We start from the raw sequence: 23983 nt of genomic DNA on the forward strand, positions 1-23983 counted from the left end.
CCGCCTCCTCACCGGCTGCCTCCCCTAGCGCCGCCGTTCCCTCTCTGTTTCTCCTCTTCCCTCGTTCCCTTGCAAACTCAACGACAATCATATCCGCATTTTGCATGCTCAACTTCAACAACTGTTTTGACTGCTAAAGTATACTAGTTTTAAAACAAAAGGATCAAAATATGTACTCATATGTACTCCTCTACCTCTCAACCCTTACAAAACCAACTGCAATAAGAAAGGATGCGGCTATAGTTCTCTCTACGGTTGCTATCTTGGCGTAATTGTAGGTACGACTCCGCTGACAAGGTCGCTGCCGGAGACGTCTGAAGAGACGTAAGGATGCCTCACTGCATTGGATGAGGATGGTGGAGTCTCTACCTTTCCACCACTACCACCGGTCACTGATTCCGTTGTTTTGCTGTCAGACTCCGGCATCATAAACCATATGTTTTCGAGTTCCCGAACAACCTCTGCCATTGAGGGTCTCGCGTCTGTATCATCTTCGCAACACTTGAGAGCCAAACTCAAGAACTTTTCCACACACTCGGAAGGATAAGACCCCATTCTTCCATCAATTACTGAGAAGATCATACCGGATTGGAATGCAATGTTTACCTGAAGCGCAAGAAAACTTGTAAATAACACTAAAACCGGTGCAGCTAGTCGGTCACAGGGATTAAACAGCGTTAACAATACGCGATCTTAACTTGACAAAGAAGTTATATTCTTACATGCAAAGCATAGAAGATGGTTTATATATATAGTTATCCAAAACAGTCTGTAATTAGGTTCGAGTAGTTACCTCTCGAACAATGTTTTTGCCATGTGAGATTGGCTGCATCCCTGTCAAGAGCTCCAAAAACACAACACCGAGGCTATAAACATCGCTCTTATCCGTCAGCTTATGAGTTAAGAAGTACTCTGGATCAAGGTAACCCTGAAAATAAATTCAAATAATAAGAGAGTTTTTAATTTGTATTGCTGTTAATTAATAATTTGGTAAGAACAATGCTTATGAGTCTTACCGGTGTCCCCTTCACTACTGTGGATACATGAGCAGGCACAGTCCCTTCGAAATCTGGAACTGGGGCAAGTCGGGAAAGTCCAAAATCAGCAACCTTTGCAATAAACTTAGAGTCCAATAATATATTGCTGGCCTTGATATCTCGATGAAATATCGGAGGGTTGGCTTCTGTATGGAGGTATAGGATGCCCTTGGCTGATCCCAGGGCAATTCTTAATCTCATCTCAAAACCAAGCGGTTCTTTAGACCTAGCTGCTGAGACACGTAACAGTTATATGTTAAAGCTTGTCGAATGGCATGTTAATCGAAGTCCCTATTGTAAATTCCTAGTCAAACATTTACGAGCAGTAAATTACTCCGCCAAAATCCAGAGAGAAATGAAGTAAGAACCAAAGACAGTAAAGACTAGAATGTTAGGTTTACCAGAAAGGTGATCCCTTAGAGTTCCGTTGGACATGAACTCATAAACCAACATCTGCACGCACAAAAATAACGCACGTCAAGCTTGTTCCAAATAAATTTGTTGGTTCCAACGTAACAAAAGAGAGCAAGAAGAGGAGATAAAGTGGCAATCGATCTCACGCGAAATTATGTAAGAAAACAGAAACGAAAATTGGAATACAAAGATGCATTTTAAAGTTTTTGGTGCATTTTGAAGTAGAGCCTTAACTTGAGCAGTTAACTTATTAAGTGTCTGCGCCTCGTACGTTCTGCGTTTGATTTCTTTCATTCGTTTTCCATTAGTAAATGATATAATAATTTGATTTCATGGATTTCGTTTCCCTAGCTCTTCTGTAGTTGGCATTCATTTCCAATTTGTATGTAGATGAAAAGTATTTCCTGATGCAGTTTATTATCGACCACATTACAGACGGAATTTGATAGACAAACATGGAGATGACTACACCTTTTTCGTTTGGGATGAATAAATCTTCTGAAGAAAATGTAGCAGAAATACATTCAGAAAGGATAAGCAAAAGTACCTGTTCCCCTTCTTCATCACAATACCCGACTAAGGACACGAGATTCCTATGATGTAAGGGTGACAATAATTCTATTTCTGTTAGAAACTCCTTCTCGCCCTGTAATGATCCCTCTTGTGCACGTTTTATGGCCACAACTGTTCCATCAGCAAGGGTGCCTTTATAAACCCTTCCATAACCTCCTTGTCCAATTTGAGCAGAGCTGTTAAACTTGTTTGTAGCAGTGGACATTTCTCCATAAGTAAAAGCCTTGACACCTTCAATTTTTATGGAGCTCTTGGATGCTGCGTATGAACAGAGGCACAATGTTAAAAACGAAATTGTTTAGTCCAAGACGTGATGCGCCTGCCCAATCTTACTAGATTCAATTGAGTGTGGGGCTTCTCAGGATTCATAAGCCCTATGGAATTTATCATTTATGCAAATAACCTTTCGCCTTAGGATGGTAAGATACTCACTGTGACGTCTTCTTGAAATTGCATGGCGGTCCTTCAAATGTTTTCTGAATATAAGAAGAGAAACAATTGCAGATAATGCGACGGCACCAGCAATAGTCCCTAATATTATGCCAGCCAGAGCGCCCTTGCTTAGACCGGAATTTGAAGAGAGGGCAACCACTGTGACACCAACAAGAGCCATGAGATCAACAAATTGAAATCAGCAAACAGTTTCACATCATAGATACATGAATGAACAGATGAATGTATTAACTAATGCATATTTGATAAATGAACCCGTTCACTACAGAATGTATTCAATTCTATTATCCTATCATTTTAAAATGCACAGCATCGGAATTAATGTAATTTCAACAGGAAGGCAACAAAAGAGAAAGTAGTTAGGTCTGATTAAATCGGACACCCTCCACAAGCTACTGAACTGTGATAAGAGTAGTCAAGCTAAGCAAACATAAACCCCCCACTATTCCGAATTATCCCACTTCTCCGACAAATTCATGTAGAAAATGAAACATATAAAAAAAAAAGGTTTTTGAGACAAACCATCCTTGTAAGGCTCCAGTAGAATGAAGCCGAGAAGTTCATAGGGTCCAAATACATCACTGTCAGGAATTTTCCATGATGTGAACTTGGTCATGACTCTTTTAACTTCGCTTGTATTGAAAATATGGGAATTATTGGCCTTATCAACATATACAGGAAAAAGCTTCAGAGAAATTCTCAGTCGAGGTCCCTTTTCCCATACAAATGAAGTAATGTCCAGCTGATCAAGATCTAAATCGAGACCAGAAGTAAGATACCCCTCAAATGTACTTTTGTATGGGCGAAAATCTGTGAATCCGGGACTTTTCAACCGATACTCAACAAGCAGAGGAGCACCACAAAAACAAGCTTCAGGAATATATTCGAAAGGGGGTGGGCATGCTTGACTCGGACAGTTGGCAGTGGAGTTAATCGAAATCTGACTGTCATTTTTGTCACCACTTTCGGTCCCACAGAAGTTATCAAGACTGGAATTTGAGCAAAGCGGATTTCCCCGAAGCCTGAACAAAAATAATCAGAAGAGAAAGATTAATGAAGTATTTCATTACAGTGCTAAATATTTGTATAAGAACAATATAACTTGCACTTCGAGATATATTAACATAGAACAAAGTCCAGAAGCACACCCGACAGTGACATTTTGCGGAACTGCGGTACTGCCGTTTACACTTGTAAGGTCATTGTTCTGCAACTCCCTGCAACATCAGAAGCCACATTCCACTTGTTAACCAATTTTATAAACAGCGGCATCCTAACACTAGAAAGTGTAAATTCACACACACACACACACACAACCACTGGGCCACTCCCTCTTCACCAACAGAAGTAACCATTTTCTAACTCCAGTTCTTACACGATTAGTTTTTCTGTCGCGTTGAGTTTCCTGTTTTGCCAAAGTGCTGCTGGAATGGAGCCACTCAATGAATTGTTTGCTATAGACCTGCCATGCGAAATAAATTTTCTCAGTTTACTTCATAACATAGTTTTTATTATTGGCACTGCTAAAACATTTGATAACATCTTAAAGAAAATAACTTCAAACTCTTCCTGTTCACAAAGTAAGATAGACGGAAGCTCAAATTTGAGCTAAACAAAGATTGATCAACAATATTACTTAATAATCCAAAATAACAAAAGAACAGTTTGAAGTGGCTCACAATCTCTGAAGATTAGGAAGTTCCGAAAAGTTGCCAGGAATTCTTCCGGTCAGAGTGTTGTTAGATAAATTGCTGCACACAAAGTTCATACTTTGAATATTAAAAATCCATGTAATCCTTTTAGAATTAATTATATGATCTCTAAAGCTTAACACTGCTTTTTAGAGAACATTTAACAAGAAAATCCTACTAAATGTTAAATATAATACATATGGGCATATCATTTGCAAGGTAAATAGCGACTTACATCGTCGTGATTTGATCAGAGAGTTTACCCAGAGGCAAGGATCCATTTAGCTGATTTGAGCTTAGGTCTCTGAAAATTGGTATGAATAAATAACGAATTACTTAAGATACTGTCGAAACGTAACATACATTATATTCTAAGAATTTAGAAAAGCCAGAAAATCACTAAAAATAATGGGGTATGAAGTGACACTTCTTGAATGAACTTACACATAACCAAGGTTTGGAATCCTACTCAAATCAGGAATAGGCCCTTGTAAGTTGCAGTTCCTCAAACTCCTGAAAGAAACAACAAAAACACAAGGATATTCAATCTTGACATGATTCGTTGTGTTAAATATTAAGAGCTACTTCTCGATTGTCATTCCAAACAACCAGCAACATCACCTAATGTGATATAACATCAGATAGAAATGGGAGATGTTCCCTGCACAGTGGTTGGAAATATGTGTTTCCCAACAAAAACTATGATTCCCTCTATTGTTGCTATGATTAATCACAAATCTTTTGGAATTACACCTCCGTAGTTGGAGCTTTAAACCTGATGTATGAATAAATAGAGATTCTAGTCCTTAGATCACACGCTTTTACCTTTAAATTTACTAAAAGAAATAGAATCAGAAGCAGCACTTACAACTTCAACAGCTTAGACATGTTGCTATACGAATCTGGAATTGTAGTCCCATCAAAGTTGTTGTTGTCAACTTGACTGCAAAACAAATAAGATTATAGGGCTAAGAAACTTGATACGGGATTGCATCCCTCAAATTATGTTGTAGAAAAAGGAAAGTCTAGAGAATTGTTCCCAACAGTACGAAAATTCAAGAAAGGAAAGGATGAAAACATAATTAAGGCACAAATTATGTTCCAAAAGTAAGCAAACATACAGTATTAATAAGTTTGGCAACTTTGAGAACTCTGGCGGAAGATACCCAGATAAGTTGTTGTTGTCAAGAAGACTGCAAAAAGTCCAATACATTTATTCAACTCAAGATGGCCATACAGACACAAACAAAGAGGGCAAATTAAACTAATGAACCAAGTTGAAGATTCTGAATATTGCCAGCATACTACTTACAAGTGGACAAGACTCGGTAATCTGGAAAGCTCAGGTGGAATTTGCCCGCTAATCGAATTGTTGTTCATGTGACTGCCCAAAACGGAAAAGATGTGAAACATAAGAAAGACAGAACTATAAACAACACAAGATAATATTACACTTTTTAAACTAAAGCAGCATTTGAAAAACCCTTACAAATGCTTGGTCTTGTTCAAATTTGCAAACGATTTAGGTAATGGTCCTGATATTTGGTTCTGGTCGATTTGTATTCTGTCCAAGTTTGGAAGATAACCGAGCTCTTCAGGCAAGGAACCTGATAATTGGTTTCCGTTGAGGAGCCTGTAAACGCAGAATATTTGATGTATAATGAAAGTTAAGAAACTTAGCACTGATAAGTTATCATAAATTGAGGTATATTTTGATTGTTTGATTCAGATATTGGGAGTATCTCATAAACGATAAAACCTACACATGTATTCTTGCTTTCTAATACTGTCAACATAAAGCATTACCATGTGATGAAAATGTACGCTTGGTGATTCAGTCTAACCAAATTTTGCCAAAATGTCAAAACAGTTTAACTTACAAAAGTTCCAAGGTTGTTATGTTGCCTATCTCCTTCGGTATACTTCCACTTATGTTGTTCCACATAAAATCCCTATCAGAAGAATACATGGAGGAATATACATCAGAAGAGAAAATCATTCACCATCATATTAAGGAGAATAGCAAATTTTCCAGAATACTGAGAAGAGATTGTCCAAGAATTTAAAGCTTCTTTCAAAATATGTGGTGCCTTACAATATTTTCATTTTAGATAAGCGGCCAAGCTCTGGTGACAAACTTCCTAACAGATTCATAGTTAGTAGTTGCCTGCATTAAAGAAGGAAAACTTGTTATCATAGCCAAAGTCTACTTGAAGTTTAAAAGTTCAACATGTTTTTGACGGTAACAAAATATACTTTTCATGTCACACAAGACATTCAGCATTACTTGATTCTGTAAACCCTAGATGACTACTGATTGATTTTAGGAACAGGATCGACTTTCTTATTTCATTCTGATATTTCTACAAAGTTCATAATTGAATCACCTACAAGCAGGGAGTTTTTTTCATTGAAACCGCTTGGAACCAGAGAAATGAAAATGAAATCTCTCCATGAATGGAGGAAAGAATGAAACAAGAAAAGGCAAAGGTGAAAGGGTATTCTCCGTTTAGTCACCAATCATGCAAAGTATAAATGAGAACCAGAAAGATTAAAACATACAATTCTTGAACATGATGATAGCCATCATCTAATGTTTTGTTGTAGCAAAGCACTCCTGTCCAGTTTGCCGTACATGGGTCTCCTCGATTCCAGTTGCTCAGATTCTTGTTGGGATCAACCAAACTTCTCTTGATGGCCCGCAGCGCCGTCACTGCAATCCAACACAAATGATAATCCTTATTGATTAACACAGCCAAACTAAATTTTTCTAAAAAGACCAAGTATGAGGATATCCAGATCAAAAAACAAGGCAATTTCATAATCATGCTATACATCAGAAATGAGTCGAAAAATCGCAAACATTATTGTTGGAGTGCATGAATCTGCTGGAAGTGGACATAGACACCAATCCCTCTAGAAGACAGTAAACTTGAAACAGGTCACTTATTTGTCAAATGAAGTTACAAATTCCTGAAGAACTTCTAAATCGATTTCACATAATAATAACTGTACTCAAGCATTCCCTAACTATAAAAAAGCCGAGCTTCAAAAACATAAGCAAAATCACCTTCTGCAGGGTGGGTGATACCAAGATCTTGTGCTCCAGCTCGTAGCGAAGACCAGCACAAGAACATGCCGAAAACCCATGCATATGTCCAAACTGTTGATGGATACATCCCGAGACCGCAAGAATCACTACAATTCCAACCTACCCTTTACAACACAATGGCAGAATTTTATGCAGAAGTGGAATAGTCCCCCTGATATCAAGCACCAAGCACAAAAAAGATTGCAAATTGAATTAGAAAGCAACCCAATATGTTGAAATAGTGTGCCTAACAACTGAACTGAATCCTCAAGTCCTCAAGCAATTTAACACTAAAACCAATAAGCTCCAACCACTTCAAAACAAAACATATGAGAATGTAAAGTGAAAACTCATACGGCAGACAGCTTGGAGACGAAATAAAGGAAACCCAATTGCCAGAAACTCACAGAAGCATAGAAAAATGGAGATTTTGATAGCCTTGAAATTTAAAAAGAAGTGATGCAAAAAGAGAGAAGCTTTTGGTTTTGGGTTGAATTTGATTTGAATGTACTACCAACTGCGAGAAGATTCAAACAATAGCATGAAAATAATACATAAATGGCACCTGGGAGTTGGGAGTTGGTTTGGTATTTTTCTGACCAGGTCTCCATAACTAATGCTGAATAGATGATTGAAGTTGATGATGACGATGACACAGCCCATCGTTTTCTTTTGCTCTTTTTTATTGAAAAAAAAAACAATTTGGTGAAATATTTTGTATACAAAAATGAAAAAATGAAAAGGGAGTTTGGGTGTTGGTGGGAGTTTGAAATTGTATACAGCCTAATGGTGGTGGTGGGGTGGGGGTGACAAGAAACTGAAGTCTGAGAAAATGGCCAACTACCTAATGAGCTGATGGGCTTAACTTCGGGCTCTGTATTTTTATTTTTTTTTAACAAACGATATCATTTACATTAAGGAAGAGATGGTAGACTTAATTTTATAATTAGCTAGATCATAGTACTAAGTAGCATCGGCGCTCTATATAGTTTCTCACATTTTTCACAACATGAATTCAATTTTGAATGGTGAAAACCTTAACTATGTATCTTGAGCATGTTTACCAACTTCAAACCGGAATAAGAAGAGACTAAAACGACATCAATTGGAGTTACGAAGAGATCAAAGTTTAAGTGTTTACTAATTATCTATCACGAATTAATTTGTTCAAGATATTTAAACTTAAGATATTTCAATTACAAAATTAAAAAAAAATCATTAAACGGTATTACTAAATGCTCTTACTAACTTGATTAGCTGATATGTAATTTTCAATAAAGCGTTTACTAAATATTATCATGAATCAATTGTATGGAACTCATAATTCAAGTTATTTGAACCTTAAACTTTTCAGCTCACAAATAAAAATGAATATCATTATACTGTATTACTAATAGAGGATTGCTCTTACTGACTTGATTAGCTGATAAGTAAGAGATATTTGTAAAACACCTTAATTAATAATATTGCAAGAATAATCATCATAACTATTGCAGGAATAATCAATATTTTTTTATACCACGTCATTAATACAGGTAGGATCCACCAATATTAAATAAATAAGATGTTAACCTACTCATATGTAGCAAGTGAGAACGCATATAATTCCGTCAACCACCACGTTTTTGCATGACATATGTGTTGTCTATTTAATCTATTTAGTCCAACACTTATAAATATTGGCATGAATAAATAAATAAAAAATATGCTCTTCTCACTAATCAGTAGAAAAAAAAATTCCTGCTGCTTGTCTGCAGTTCAATCACTCGCAACAATATTTCCAAAATATTATTTAAAGAAAAAAAATACCCAAACGGCAGTAGTGAAAGCGAGGGTATGGAACATGAAGTCAAATTTAGATAGGATTTTAGGGTAAATTATATTGGAGTAATGAATGAGTTTTTAGACTTTAGGCGCATTATTTTACCATCAAAGTTGGATTTGGTGCTAATATCAAATTCTGGCCAAACATCATCGAGATTTTGAATAATTACATTAACGTGTCTTCAATTAAAAGATATATTTTATTGGAGCTTACGAGAACAACGAGCGAGAAAAATAATATGTTAGGATTATGATAATATATTGTAGACATGATCGAAATCGTGATGTACATGCATAAAGCAGTTGTACCCTTTTCCTCCCCTTACGTAAAATCTACAAAGCTGTATGCAATTTTTTTTTTAAACTCTTCGTATCGGCCTTCTTGGAAGCAGAGCTTTGTTCCACCAGAAATACATAGTAAATTCTTAAAATTTGCTCAAGCGGCAAAGGAAAGTGAAGTGATATGTTTGAATTATGATAAATGTAGGCATGGACGAAGCTGCAAAGGCATGTGTGCATGAAGCAGTAGCACCATCCCCCCCCCCCCCCCCTTCTCCTCTCCCACCGGGCCACCACCACTACCACCGCTGCCACCATTTCAGCGACTTCATTGAAGTGTCGGCAAACTCCACAAAGTTATATGGAATTTTTTATAAAAAAAAAAATTCTTAGCATCGAGCTTCACATGCGGCAGAGTTTCGCTCCGACACTAAATTAGGGTTCAATTTTCTTCAGTGTGATACAAAGTTGCAAAGAATCATCCAATTTCCTTAAATTAGGTAAACTTTAATTGATGCATGTGGACCTTCAAGCTTTTAATTATGCATAATTACAAGGAGATAGATAGAGTGAAATGGAACCCTCCCACCTTTAAAGAAGGAATATGAACATCTGCCTACCTCATCACATTTGGACTCTTTCACAAGTTATTCGCTGCAAAACGAGCCAAAGAGGCAACCAAATATTTCCACACTACTTCTTGTTTGGAAAGTAATGTTGACCAAAGAGAAAGATTGAAACAGTCAAGAACAACGAAAACTTTTTAAGTGGACAAAAACTCTTTAAATCCAGATAAGTTAACCCAAATATTCAATCCTTCAATGGCGGGGGGATAGCAACCAAAAGAGCCACTTGCAAAGGGTTCAAAAGCGGACATATGCCAACGAAAACCTTTTAAGTGGAAAAAAACTCTTTAAATCCAGATAATTCAATCAAATATCCAATCCTTCAATAGCGGGGGATAGCAACCAAAGGAGCCGCTTGCAAAGGGTTGAAAGCGGACATATGTCATCGAATCAGATGTGAAATGTCATCAAATCGGATGTGAACAAATTTCTTAAATCCGCTCTTAGAGTTTAAGAAAAAAGAGCATATATATATATATATATATATATATATATATATATATATATTTTAAACATCTTATACTTTTCTTTTTTATTTTTACTTTTTAGCTTGAATCACACAGAAATTTCAAAGTCGATGTGATCATTTTTTTTTTTTTTTTTTTTTTTTTTTTTTTTGGAGAACCTCGGCGGTATGAGGGAAATTTATTGATAAGAAAAAAGAAGATACACCTAGACAGGGGAGACATAAACCTAACCCCTCATAGAACAAGAGAAAAGAAATACAAAAAAGGGGGGGACATGCACCTTACCCCTTTTGAGAAAGAAAATACAAAAGAGGGGGGGACATAGACCGTACCCCTCTTGGAAAAGAAAATACAAGATGTGATCATGTAGTTATCAAATTATTAATTTGAGAGGATGCGTGGCCGCCCAATTAGCTTTCACATGATTGGCCTGCGATTTTTGGCACTCATTCCATTCACCAATCTCGTGCCGTAAGCTTGATGACCCAAAAATAAGAAAGAAGAGAACCCTATGTATTGGGCCTTGGGACCAATGGGCTAATCGAATGTTTTGAAAGGACTGGGCCAATTCTCATGCACATTGGGTAAGACTGGTCTTTTAAATCGGTCGGATGTATGCTTGAGACTGTTTTATACGAAGCATTTACACTTATAAGCACTTTTACTGGAAAAAGAAAAGAAAAAAGACAAAACTTTTAGTAGAAGAAAAATGCGAGAAAGACCGCATTTGGTAAATCACATGTAAACCGCCTCTCTAAAAACTTTTAACGATTATCCGCTTAACATTGGGAAGCTGGCTAATTCTCCCTTTAGGATCAAGCATGAAACACCAAGGACCTACCTTTCTAAGGGCTGGTTTGGTATTGCTGTGCTTTGAAAAAAAACTGCTGTGAGAATAAGCGGCTGTGAAATAAATCAGCAGAGTGTTTGGTAAATTTTTTTTGTAAAAGTGCTTTTGAAAAAAAAAAAAAACAGTCTGATAGTGGGTCTTTTCATTAAAGAAGCACTGTAGTTCTGTGTGCTTTGAAAAAAAAGCTAGTTTTCCAAAGCTACAAATTGCAGCTTCAGCTTTTTCCTTTGATTTCGGCTTATTCTCACAGCATCTTCCAAAATAAGCCATTTTTTTTAAGTTTACCAAATACCAAAAACACTCACAACTTTTTTTCATAGAAGGTTTTTTTAAAATCACCTCAACCCCAAACTGGGGCTAAATAATACACTTCACGACTCATGCCATATTTTTCTCAAACAAAACTAGAAAAGTAGGTTTGATTTCAGTCCACAAGTTTGCTACACATCAACATTCATCGCCAACGAAGAAGGGGACCAACCTCTCTGCTTTCCCACAACAAGTTGCAACTAATTACCAAATCCCACGACAGATTTTGCCCCCACATGCAAAAGCCATCAACTTCGAGTAATTACTTCAGATTTGAACGCCCTTCCATATGCATTTGTTCACAATTAACCCAGGCAGCTTTCGCCTAGTGAAGCTCATCTGTAGCTCTCAATTTAAATGTCATGTGCATGCAAGTAGTTGTAAATTAGACCCAAATCACGCGTAATAAGTAAATTTAAACAAGCTACATGTAAATGTTTGAATGCATTTGGATTTACAACTTGTTTCGCTCGTGGCTCACAATTGTTTTGTTGAGCTACATGTCAACTGTTCGAGAATTGACACTATGGTCACTGGACAAGGTAGCTGCTAGCATTATGCATTTGCATGCGTTACTATGAGCATCTGTTGATAAACTCATTCGACATATATTGACATGCTCACTCAAAAGTTATTGACACATACTTGCTCGAAAATTGTTGGTATCCATTGACAGACGTGCAACATGACTTGGTAAGCAACCTCAGGTCCACCAATGCTAGATGAAATGTCCAAAAATTTCAGCAAATAATATAGGTAGACATATGTATCTTTCAAAAAGGGTGGAAATGCGACGCGTGCATACATCATTGGCTATTTGGATTCAAAGTAGCTCCTGTGGGAGCCCACCTCTTTATCCTTCATGTCCTGTTCACAGCCAACATGTCAGCCGCCCGACGTGTAGGGCCGCCGGAGTGTACAAATTAGACCGTATGATGACGTGGCCCTAAGCAGGCCAGTTGTTTAGTGAAGTCGACGCTGGCGCGAGTCCTAGTCACCTGTGTTTTGCGTGGCCGAGATATGCAGTGAGACCGGACCATTAAGCCCGGTCCCAAGATTCAGTAACACGTCCCATCCACCGTAACTTATTTTATGCACTACATTATTCCTAAACATTCGAGGATGTTAAGCGTACCTGCAACTTTGAGTCTTACCTGGCTGACATAGATGAACAGTTTAAACTCGATGATGTAGAGTACGTGTGGTTTTTAAATGTTATGTGTGATTAGCTTAGATATATATACGGAAGACGTTGGTTGTCACATGTAATCAAACCAGTTATAAAGAAAGTTAAAAGTTCTACTCCAAATTGATCAATTAACAATTGTTGAATAACTCAACTTCTTATACATGTTTGCAAGGTTTCTTAACGGTCTAATGTGAGACATTCTTCGCAAACTCACAATTAATGTGCAATGTTAAAGCATATCGCAAGGGGTTCGAAATATCTAATACCGAAGGTTATTGTCCAGCAAAATAACTTGAAATCTTTTACATTTTCCACCTATTGAGAACTGGTTTTGCTTTCAATATCCACTCCAACGCGATATCACAATAAATCATCTATGAGGTAAACTTTACAGCTCCACATGATCTGACACGTCACTAAATATGATTTATCCATGTAAAAACGTCATACGTGAGAGGTGTGTTAAGCATATCCCACATCGAAATATAGATGTATAAGCTAAGAGCAAATTGAAATCCAAAATCCATTCCAAAGCCAAAGAGATTAAATGATTAAAAGGCTACGAAATAGGGAAAACCAACAACTTTTCACGGGAAATGACCAAATAATACGTGATATGCTTATGCTCACTCTATTCTGTCAAGTAGTGACTATTTGAATTAGGACAAGCAACGTAGAAAAAGAAAACTATAGCTTAAAATGGAATACTTGTCAAGCTAGTCGTTGTATAACTAAAGATAAGATCAATGGCAGATTTATGATTCGAACCTCGGGAGTTTTATTGTTAAAAGTTTAAGTTTGTTAGACAGAAATGGAATGCAAAGCGCGTAAAAAAATTTCAATTTAGTCACTGAAGCATTTCGTCGAACACTTGGTAAGTTTGTTGCTATCGGTAAAAAATCAAGTCACGAACATGTCAATGATATCGACTTATGCCGAAACAATCTGATGAGTGATATTAAAAGAATTTGTCGAGACTGTCGACGTAATCTATCGAGATATGCCTAACAAACATTACATCAAACACTTCATGGACACAAAAAAAACTCATACCAAATATTCAAAGAGTCCTCCCAAAACCTTCATATATATAATTTATGAACTCCGAATAGTTCTGGGACCACCTTGGTCCCAATGTACATTCGTCCTGATGAGACTTATATGCATGATTCAATAATTTCTAGCTAGTATCCAAGAAAACATGGTAAATAAAAGCTCTTTATGCAACCCGCAATCGTGACCCCATTTATTCAGAGACCATATAATCTCTCTCTTCTCTCTCTGCACAGTAGCTCCAAGCTCCGCCCACCTCACATGGCTTCCCCTCTCAATGGCAGCAACAGGCTCTCCCTTGCCATGGAGCGCACTGGCCAATGGTACTACAACTATCAAACCCTCTCTTGCATTGTGCCAGGAAACCGGATTTGGCACGGCGGTGGTCCGGTCACTCAGATCGAATCATCTGCCGGCCGGACATATATCCATCCATACAGCATGCATGCTGACTAATTTCTTTGTTTAAAACCTAATACACAAGCTTCTGCACTTCTTTATGTGTGTTTGTAGGATTTTCTCTCAAGATATCCCGTCAGATGTTGTGGTTCAAGTTGGTGAAGCCAATTTCTCTCTACACAAGGTATTAAATTCACTAGATCGAGTCCCAATCTCGTTCAAGTTTACATGTTTTCGGTGTTGATAACATGCTTATGTTCTATTGAGGTCGTATTTGTTTGAAATTATATAATTAGTTAGTTATAAGTCATTTTTATTGTTGATTAACGTGCTTATGTTCTATTGAAGTCGTATTTGTTTGAAATTAGATAATTAGTTAGTTCTAAGTCACCTTTGGCGTTGAATAAACAATTCGAAGTTGCCTTTCTAGCTTGTTCGATGGTATATATTTTACGTGCTGATATCGTGCTTGTGTTCGAGATTTTGAGCTTGAACCCATCGTTGCATGTGTTGATATTGTGCTAATGTCGCGATTTCGTCTCAATTTCGAGTGCATGCATGCTTAACTAACGTGATTAACAAATTAATTACACGAAATTATTAACTTAATTATTCTACTTGCAGTTCATGCTTGTGGCGAAAAGCAACCGCATAAGGAAGCTGATAATGGAGTCTAAAAAACCGGACCTAACGAGAATCGACCTCTCCGACGTTCCCGGAGGCCCGGAGACGTTCGAGAAGGCGGCCAAGTTCTGCTACGGCGTCAACTTCGAGATCACAGTACACAACGTCGCCGCCCTCCGTTGCGCGGCGGAGTATTTGGAAATGACAGAAAAGTACTGCGACAACAACCTCACCGGCCGCACTGAAGATTTCTTATCTCAAGTCGCTCTCATGAGCCTCTCCGGTGCCATTGTCGTGCTCAAGTCCTGCGAAGATCTCCTTCCCATGGCGGAGGACCTCAAAATCGTACAGAAATGCGTCGATGTCGCCGCTTCCAAGGTACTTAACTGTAATTAACTTCTAATCATGCAGTATTATGGTCTAACGATATTCTTTTGGTCGTAATTATGTGATTAATTGTTGATTACAGGCCTCAATCGAAGCAAAATTTCCGAGTCGATCGCCGACGAATTGGTGGACAGAGGAATTGTCGATTTTGGACATTGAGTTCTTCGGCAGAGTTATCACCGCGATGAAGCTGCGCGGCGGGAAATCATTGACCGTTTCCAGCGCTATCATAACTTACGCTGAGAAATGGCTCCGAGATATCGTCCGAGACCGCTCTGGACCCGCCGCGAAATTGGCCGCTTCGGACGACTCCGATCTGCGACTCCAACAACGGGAGCTTCTGGAATCGATCGTCGCGATCTTACCGACTGAGAAAGCTGCAATGCCGATCAACTTCCTCTGCTGCCTTCTCAGATCTGCGACCTTCGTCAAGGCGTCGAGCGCGTGCAAGACCGAGCTCGAGAGGCGGATCTCGTCGGTCCTGGAGCACGTGACCGTCGACGACCTCCTGGTACTGTCGTTCACCTACGACGGCGAGAGGCTGTTCGATCTCGAGAGCGTGAGGAGGATTATCTCCGGGTTCGTGGAGAAGGAGAAGAGCGTCGCGGTCTTCAACGCCGGCGATTTCAGGGAGGTTTGCTCGGCGGAGATGATCAGAGTCGCGAAGACTGTCGACGCGTATCTTGGTGAGATCGCCACGTGTGATGAGCTCAGTATCTCGAAGTTCAATGGCATTGCCAACCTCATCCCCAAAGGCGCGCGTAAGGTCGACGATGATCTCTATCGTGCTATTGATATTTACTTGAAGGTAGGTAATTTACTAATTACGAATTGATTAATTATTTTTACAAATGCACCATTATTTTAGATTAAGTCGCACAATACATTTCTATTGACAGGAATCGGAATCTAAAATATTTATTTACGAGTCAATTTCCAAGCCTCAAGTTCTCTATTAGAAAACTCGTAAGACAATCTATCAATCTCGCTAACAAAACTTATATCAAACCACTTGGACTATTTTTTCTTGAATTGAAAATTTGAATTTGATTTACTTTAATTATCACAATTTCAAATCGAGTAATGCTACACTGACCACATATTTGTATCATCATTTATATAATCTCTCTAATAGAGGTATGACTCGCCAATGCATGTAAGTCCATCTCTATTAGAAATATAATGCAGATTATGATATAAATATGTGGTAGGAGTATAATTTTTGTTTCAAATATATCTTTAAGTAAACATTTTGTAATTTAGTTGATTAATAACATTAACTTTTGCGTCCAAAGTATGTAGATAAAATTGCACTTTATTGTTAATTAATCGTAACTTATGTGTTAATCGTGATTAATTACTCATATGCAGGCCCATCCGAACCTTGATGAGATAGAGCGGGAGAAGGTGTGCAGCGTAATGGACGCATTGAAGTTGTCATACGAAGCGAGAGTCCACGCTTCACAAAACAAACGACTCCCCGTTCAAATCGTACTGCACGCGTTGTATTACGACCAGCTAAAGCTGAGGAGCGGGGTGGACGAAAACGACGTGCAAGACGCAATAACGACGAGGAGTCAGGTGCAACACGACGTGTCGTTGGCGAGGGAAAACGAGGAGTTGAGAACGGAGTTGTTGAAGATGAAGATGTACATTACGGACCTGCAGAAGACTGGTTCTGCAGGGATTGCAACGACGTCGTCTGGTAAAGGAGGTGGCGGGCCCAAAAAGGCCACATTTTTCTCTTCTGTGTCGAAGAAATTGGGGAAGTTGAATCCCTTCAAGCAAGGGTCGAAGGACACATCGAATATCATAGATGATGGTGTGGATATTTCCAAGCCTAGAAGGAGAAGGTTTTCTATTTCTTAATTAATCAAGTTTTTGAGGGAGTTTTGGCACAATGGAAAGGTAGCTCATTTATAACCAAAAAGTCACAGGTTCGAGTCGTGGAAACTGTTTCTTTGCAAAACAAGATAAGACTGCGTACGATAGACGTTTCTCTGACTCTCAAAAAGCAGGGACCTTATTGGTTTGGACTCGCTCTTTTAGTTAATTAAGTCTTTGCATTTTGTGTTGGTGTTAATTCTTTGTTTTTCTTTTTCCTAAATCTTTTTAATTTGTTGTTTTGTTGTTTTGTTGAGATTTATTTGTCTTAACTTTGGACTATTTGGTCCAATTGTGCAGCTACGAATGTTCATATGTAGAATATATAATATGATTGTCAACATATGAATTTTTAACGGGGCATGTTTTTTCAGTCTCGCGCGCCCAAATAAGTGCTCTAACATAACTTTTTTTTTTTTAATTTTATTTGTTTGATCGTTTTCATGTGTTCTTATAAAACGTAAAAAATAGCCTTTAATAACGTTACATTTAGAGAACATTTCTAATGCAATACTTCAAAAAGACGAGAAAATCAGTTTACTTTGTAATGGGAGAAGGGCACCCAAAAAATTCAGTTTAGAAGTTCATAGATGATAGTCCCTCAATTTGAGCTCTTGAAGTCTTTTTGTATAAAACTTATAACCAAACTGGAAATTGTAAATTAGGGAAAAAAAAAACATAGATTGTACAATTTGAACCCAAGACACCTTATTCAAGAGTGATAACGAAAATTAGCGCAACTAGTGCCACTTCTTCAATAAAATTATATTATGAATGACTACCGAATATTTTGTGTGCCCTCCATTTTTTTATGCCTGGGGCGGTCGCTGGCTTGCCTTGGGTCAGGATTGGCCCTGTTTTTAAATCAACGAGTATAGGGTACTTGGCATAGCGTATTGCCTCAGTGGTTGAGCCTTTGTAAAAACACTCAGTATTCATGGTTTCAAAACTTTCTCTCCCCACTCTTTTGTTAAAAAAGAAAAAGAAAAGGAAAACAGTGAAAGTACGTGTCCGCTTTATCATCACTTAACGACCAAAATGAAAGACATGAAACAAAAGTCTAACATTACAACAAATTCTAACATCAAGTTTTCTCCTGTTATGCTCATCTGGCAGCTTATCGAGCAAAGTGTTACATGGAGGGTGAATCTTTGGATAGAGGTTCTACAACTAGGAATGGCGATGTGCACGGGCACTTCCCAAGATTCTAAAGAACCTAAAAAATGCGATCACCACTAACCCCCACCTTGTTAATCGTCTTCCATTGTGAATTTAGGCCTAATTGAACACCACCTTAATGCTAATAGTAAAACTTAGGTTATGTATAGATGCATTTAAAATAATTAAAAGTGTTTTTAATAAAAAACTTTCCGAATTTAAAAATACTTTCACTAAAATATAAGATGACCATATGCGGTTTTAGCCATTTTGGGCCAGGTTATAGGGTAATCCAACACCTGTTTGGGCTCGTTTAAGAGCCCAAGCTAACGGCATTCTTTAACACAGTTAAACGACGTCGTCCTCTACACTATCAGCTACACTCCATCTCCCCCGTCTCCCCTCTCTCTCTCCTCGCTTCTCCTCTTCATAGCGAACCAGAAGAATCGAAGCACCAAACCTAAACTCTCCGAGAGCGCAACAATGGCAGGGTCAGCCATGGTGTTGGATCCTAAGCCCTTGCCGGAGCCACCGGCATCGATCCCCTCCATAAGATCCGACCTCCAGCGCTACACCGAGCAGAGCCAGGCCTCCGATGAGGACGATCTCTACAGCCGCCTCAAGTCCTACCAGAGGCAGCTCGAGTTCATCGACATCCAGGAGGAGTACGTCAAGGACGAGCTGAAGAATCTGAAGCGCGAGCTCCTCCGCGCCCAGGAGGAGGTCAAGAGGATCCAATCGGTGCCGCTCGTCATCGGGCAGTTCATGGAGATGGTCGATCAGAATAACGGGATCGTGGGCTCAACCACTGGGTCCAATTACTACGTTAGGATTCTCAGCACCATCAATCGGGAGCTCCTAAAGCCTTCCGCTTCCGTCGCCTTGCACCGCCACTCCAATGCCCTCGTCGATGTTCTGCCTCCGGAGGCCGACTCGAGTATTTCCCTCCTCAGCCAGTCGGAGAAGCCCGACGTCACGTACTCTGTAAGTTATGCCCGATTGATGTGATTAGGGTTTTGACTGAAATTTAGGGTTCATGTGTTTGACTATCTTCTATGAATTTGTTGCATTAAGTGCTTAATTGGAGTAAATACATTACTAATAGGGTTTTGGGTTTGTGGAATTTAACGATATTCAGGTGCTTTTGAGGAGAACTGTGGCTACAAAGTTAGCTATTCTGAAAACATCACCCTATATTGGTGTCATCTGACTGCGTCGAGAGTTGAAAAACTAACCCTATATCTGTGTCATTTGACTGCGTCGAGAGTTCATTCTCTATGCTTAAGGGTCTTTATGTTAGGAGAATTTGTGTGGAGCCCAAAAGTTTACCCGTTGCTCAAGTTCTGTGATTCTAAGATTGGAAACTAACCATTCGTCTATGCGTAAAATTGTCAAGCTTTAGGCTTTATAGATTCTTTTCAAGCAAGAGATGGACTGCCTATTATTATTCGGTGATTGTTGTTTAAACTAGGAAACTCATTAATCTTTTTTCTAATTTATACCTTACTTGAAAGAACTGGTTGGTACATTGCTGAAATGTTGTTTTAGATTGAAATGAGAATTAACTCTTGTTTTAAAATGTCGAATTGTTGAGTACATTGCCTGTTACTACTATTTTCTTAAATTTACCATCAAGCATCCAGTAATGGAATCGATATTGGAATTTTTCTGAGTACAATTTTAATATAAGAGATTGAAGAGCGTTTGTTTAAAAGAAATTTGAAAAAAAAAATTGAATGAAATTCATAACTTAATATGATTAAGTCGTAGACTGGTACTATGTTTCAGTTCAGTTCCCTTTTCTAAGAACCGAACTTAACCAATCTAAGCTGTTTCCATGTAATAAAAGCAATTTGCTATGTGTTTGCATCTTCCTTCCTCTTAGCTAAATACTCCATAGACATGTCGGCATATCATAATATAATAATGTTAATCCCTTGTCCTTTTTATTTTTTATGGTGTATCAGGATATTGGAGGATGTGACATTCAGAAGCAAGAAATTCGGGAAGCAGTAGAACTGCCACTTACTCATCATGAGTTATACAAACAGATTGGAATAGATCCCCCACGTGGTGTATTACTCTATGGTCCACCTGGAACTGGTAAAACCATGTTAGCAAAGGCTGTTGCTAATCATACTACTGCTGCCTTCATCAGAGTTGTTGGTTCAGAATTTGTTCAGAAGTATTTGGGAGAGGTAAGCTTTTATATAAGATCACTTATCTAGTTTTTGTGTGCTATCTTATTTCTTATGTTCCACATATCCTTTTGAGATTTGCATTAGCAAATATTGTGGTCAAGTGTTGCCTTACTATCTGTGGATTTATGTTTATTGACTAAATGAGAAACATTTTGAGCACTTATTTATTTATTTGTCAAGGGTCCACGGATGGTTCGTGATGTTTTCCGTCTTGCCAAGGAGAATGCTCCTGCCATCATCTTTATTGATGAGGTGGATGCTATTGCTACTGCAAGGTTTGATGCTCAAACTGGAGCTGACAGAGAAGTTCAGCGAATCCTTATGGAGCTCCTTAATCAGGTAGGTCTGGAAGTTTTGATTTGAAAGAACAAGTATTCCGAATGAACTAAAACTTAAAATCCACCAGAACTTGGATGTTCAATGCATCGTTTTGGGGTTGGAGAAAATATTTGAACAAATGACAAACGAAAGTTCAACCCCGAAACATTCTTTTTCTGCTTTCTCTTCACAAAGTTGATTTGGGCTTGATATCTTTTGCAGATGGATGGGTTTGACCAGACAGTGAATGTTAAGGTTATTATGGCTACTAACCGAGCAGACACCTTGGATCCTGCACTTCTGCGTCCTGGAAGGCTTGATCGAAAGATTGAGTTTCCTTTGCCCGATAGGAGGCAGAAAAGACTTGTTTTCCAGGTAAAATAACATGTTTAAAGTATTTTTCAATGAAAGAATTATTACTCGTAGAATGTTGTTTGTAAGCTGTGAGGTATTCCTTTTTCTCATTAGCATAAGATTTGTAGCTTCTGCGATGTTCATGCTGTGCCATCCATATCAGTGGACTAGTTACTTCCCTTTATATCTTAGTTGTGGACTGCACAGGAGTTGGGCACCTCAAAACACACCTGCACCCAATGTCTACATGAGATTATCCCATTTAATTCTATATTCCTATGTCAACCTTACGTCTTACCATAGTTATGAAACTTAGCATCAGATTTCTATATAACTTTTCTTCTATATTTTCTATTGCAAACGTGATGTCTTACTCTTGTTTTCTTCTATATTTTCTCCTGTAATCGTTGTCTTACTCTTGTGGATTTTTGGCAAGCCATTGCAAACGATATAATGTTAACGTACCCGCTTGTCTTGCAGGTTTGCACTGCTAAAATGAACTTGAGTGATGAGGTAGACTTGGAAGATTATGTCTCTCGGCCAGACAAAATTAGTGCTGCTGAGGTGAGACATTAATTTCTTTTGGGAGAGAAAATGCTTCTTGTTTTAATTCTTCTACCAACATTAAATCCTGTTACTGTTATGCTGTCGGGCTTGTGCTATTCTTGAAAGGGGTGTGATATCCACACACCCCTTTTTACTTCTCACACAGCCTTCTAATTTTCGGCCGTCGGATGGGATGAAATGAAGAAGATCTAATGGATAGAAATTAACAAGGGTGTGTGAGAAGTAAAAAGGGGTGTGTGGATAGCACACCCCTTCTTGAAATAATAAGAATATTTGCTTAAAGCTCTTGGTTAGAACAATTATGGCGATAGAAATATACATGTTCTTTTTAACAGTCAAGGTGTTAGACAGATAGTTGTTTAGAAGAATTATGGTGTTAAGAATATACATGTTTTATATGGGACGGATCTGTAAGTAATGGCAGCATTGGGGACTAACATCGTCAAATGGGGTTGGATTTAGCCTTGTAATGATTGATAACAAAGGCCTAAATATGAATGGCCATTTGAATATGAGTTCTCTTATTTGACTTCACCATTAGTATTCTGCGTCTTGAGTATAAAGATACTGAAGCTTTGTGGTGGTCTCAGATCTTTTGTCTTTTTTATATAAAAATTGAGTCATTAGTAACTGTTGTAAATGGTTCTGTTTGTACAGATTTCTGCTATATGTCAAGAAGCAGGAATGCACGCAGTTAGGAAGAACCGGTATGTCATACTCCCAAAGGACTTTGAGAAGGGTTACCAAACCAACGTGAAGAAGCCTGACACTGACTTTGAATTCTACAAATGATTGGTGCTGGAAGCTCATATAATAGTTCAGTTGCTCGGGTAGATAAAAAATGCTGTGTCATGTTTAATTTGGTCACAATCATCGAGCAAGCCGCATCCGGAGATACTGTAGCACAATGTAGGGATGCCTTTTACGACATTCTGAATTATTGCGGTGATGATGTATGATATCGAGCCATGGAATGGTTTTATTTGGTGCGTTTTAGTTGGAGAATTGTTTAGGGTAACTGCGCTTTTGCTATTCTTATTTTCGACACAGATGTTGTGGCAGCATCCCTACCCAGTTAAGCACTACGATGTTTTTATTACTAGTCCACGTGGACGTGGTAGTGCTCGATTTACTTAGAATATCGACAGAATGAAATCTTAGTTACAGGGAAGTTTCTCTCTACTCAATGACTCTCTACTCAATGACGGTGGGGATGTGTTAACCAGACATTTTTTATAATGCCCTAAAAATTTAATCGGAAGCTAAGTTCGGTGATAGGCCAAAAATAAGATCTTGGTTAATCATTACTATTAACCACAATTAATTTCTTGAAATTTGCCATTGACTCAAAATTTATTTTATTCCTTTTTATGGCTGAGAGGAGGAACTTTCATACTTGGACCGAAGTCCAATTTGGCCGGGAAATACCTGAAATTGCCCTCGAACCGTCGGAAACCCTCTAAATGTGTGTTTATGATTCGACATCAAAACGAACTCCGACGCCTCAACCTAAGCATGGGTTTTATTCCTGATGTTGAGGGTAGACTATTGATGGTGATAATTGATGGGAATGGTTGCAGGAACGGCGGATCGTTACCCTGCACCCACAAAACCGTACGGTTTCGTTCTTCGCGACTTGGGGGGTTAAACGAAGTGGGATTTAGGTGTAAATGGGAGAGGGAAGGTTGTGGAGTTATTTCTAGGTGGTGGCTTACCTTGATTTGACGGAGAAACGACGGAAAAGCCATCGGATTTCACTTTTACCATTCGGGTTAGGTCGCAGATAGAAACCAGGTCAAAGGGGATCCGGCCGGTTCCCTCCTCCTCTCTTCCCTCATTTCCCTCATTTCCCCTTCGCTTGCTCACTCTCTCCTTTCTGTCCTTTCTTCTCTCCTCTCTTCATCACAGCCATACACGTGGCATCACAGATGGTTGCTCCAGCAAAGTTGGAGCCTTCCAGAGAAGTGGTCAAATGACCATTTTGCCCTTGTTTTTGTTCGTTTATATCTCTTTCGTTATAGCTCCGTTTCGCGAATGGTTTTCGCCTACACGCTCGTAGGACCATCCTTTACCCAAATATGCCAAGAAATATGACAACACTATAAGGATAAAATACACCCCCGTATAATCTAGTTTAGCCAACTAGGGGCAATTTCATCTTTTCAACTTATCGAATAATTATACCACGTAAATAATAATAAATTTCGAGAACATAATTTCATATTTCCCCCATTC

At 38.5% G+C, this 23983-nt stretch overlaps 3 protein-coding genes across 9 annotated transcripts; 2 read left to right on the forward strand and 1 right to left on the reverse strand.

Annotated features, from left to right (window-relative positions):
• Nucleotides 1-113: 113 nt before the first annotated feature.
• Nucleotides 114-7980, reverse strand: LOC103429861 (probable LRR receptor-like serine/threonine-protein kinase At1g06840). 7 transcript variants are annotated; one of them, XM_070807578.1, is made up of 21 exons: nt 7825-7980; nt 7239-7431; nt 6731-6881; nt 6264-6335; nt 6049-6120; nt 5658-5801; nt 5481-5552; nt 5290-5361; nt 5037-5111; nt 4613-4681; nt 4404-4472; nt 4157-4228; nt 3853-3939; nt 3626-3694; nt 3000-3499; nt 2457-2615; nt 1999-2282; nt 1439-1490; nt 1017-1267; nt 794-928; nt 114-606 (listed from the first exon to the last, which is right to left on the reverse strand). In XM_070807578.1, the coding sequence occupies exons 2-21, from the start codon at nt 7345-7347 to the stop codon at nt 259-261; spliced, it is 2862 nt and encodes a 953-aa protein (XP_070663679.1). In that variant the 5' UTR covers nt 7348-7431; nt 7825-7980; the 3' UTR covers nt 114-258. The 7 variants fall into 7 exon arrangements, with proteins under 7 accessions (XP_070663679.1, XP_008366209.2, XP_070663680.1 ...); XM_008367987.4 differs by having other exon boundaries at nt 1017-1270; XM_070807579.1 differs by having other exon boundaries at nt 7667-7892.
• A 6137-nt stretch (nt 7981-14117) lies between these two features.
• Nucleotides 14118-17335, forward strand: LOC103429865 (root phototropism protein 2-like). The gene is given in 5 exon segments (NM_001328906.1): nt 14118-14179; nt 14370-14439; nt 14880-15257; nt 15349-16074; nt 16638-17335. Coding segments are annotated over 5 exon segments (1734 nt in total). The 3' UTR covers nt 17136-17335.
• A 1319-nt stretch (nt 17336-18654) lies between these two features.
• LOC103447255 (26S proteasome regulatory subunit 6B homolog) lies at nt 18655-22847 on the forward strand. Its single transcript, XM_008386428.4, has 6 exons — nt 18655-19292; nt 20276-20506; nt 20690-20848; nt 21050-21202; nt 21662-21745; nt 22406-22847. Exons 1-6 carry the CDS (start codon nt 18792-18794, stop codon nt 22538-22540), a joined length of 1263 nt encoding a protein of 420 aa, XP_008384650.1. The 5' UTR covers nt 18655-18791; the 3' UTR covers nt 22541-22847.
• Nucleotides 22848-23983: the final 1136 nt, after the last annotated feature.

This window comes from Malus domestica, chromosome 11, assembly GCF_042453785.1.
Source record: "Malus domestica chromosome 11, GDT2T_hap1".
NCBI lineage: Eukaryota > Viridiplantae > Streptophyta > Magnoliopsida > Rosales > Rosaceae > Malus > Malus domestica.

Excerpts from the sequence above, each read along its gene's own strand:
- LOC103429861 (XM_008367987.4), bottom strand. The coding sequence starts at position 7,347 with ATGTATCCATCAACAGTTTGGACATATGCATGGGTTTTCGGCATGTTC. Across the intron at positions 6,882-7,238 it reads TATCACCCACCCTGCAGAAG|TGACGGCGCTGCGGGCCATC; the intron begins GTGATTTTGCTT and ends GTTGGATTGCAG. Across the intron at positions 5,553-5,657 it reads TTGAACAAGACCAAGCATTT|TCACATGAACAACAATTCGA; the intron begins GTAAGGGTTTTT and ends CGTTTTGGGCAG.
- LOC103447255 (XM_008386428.4), top strand. The coding sequence starts at position 18,792 with ATGGCAGGGTCAGCCATGGTGTTGGATCCTAAGCCCTTGCCGGAGCCA. Across the intron at positions 20,507-20,689 it reads TTCAGAAGTATTTGGGAGAG|GGTCCACGGATGGTTCGTGA; the intron begins GTAAGCTTTTAT and ends TTATTTGTCAAG. Across the intron at positions 21,746-22,405 it reads ACAAAATTAGTGCTGCTGAG|ATTTCTGCTATATGTCAAGA; the intron begins GTGAGACATTAA and ends CTGTTTGTACAG.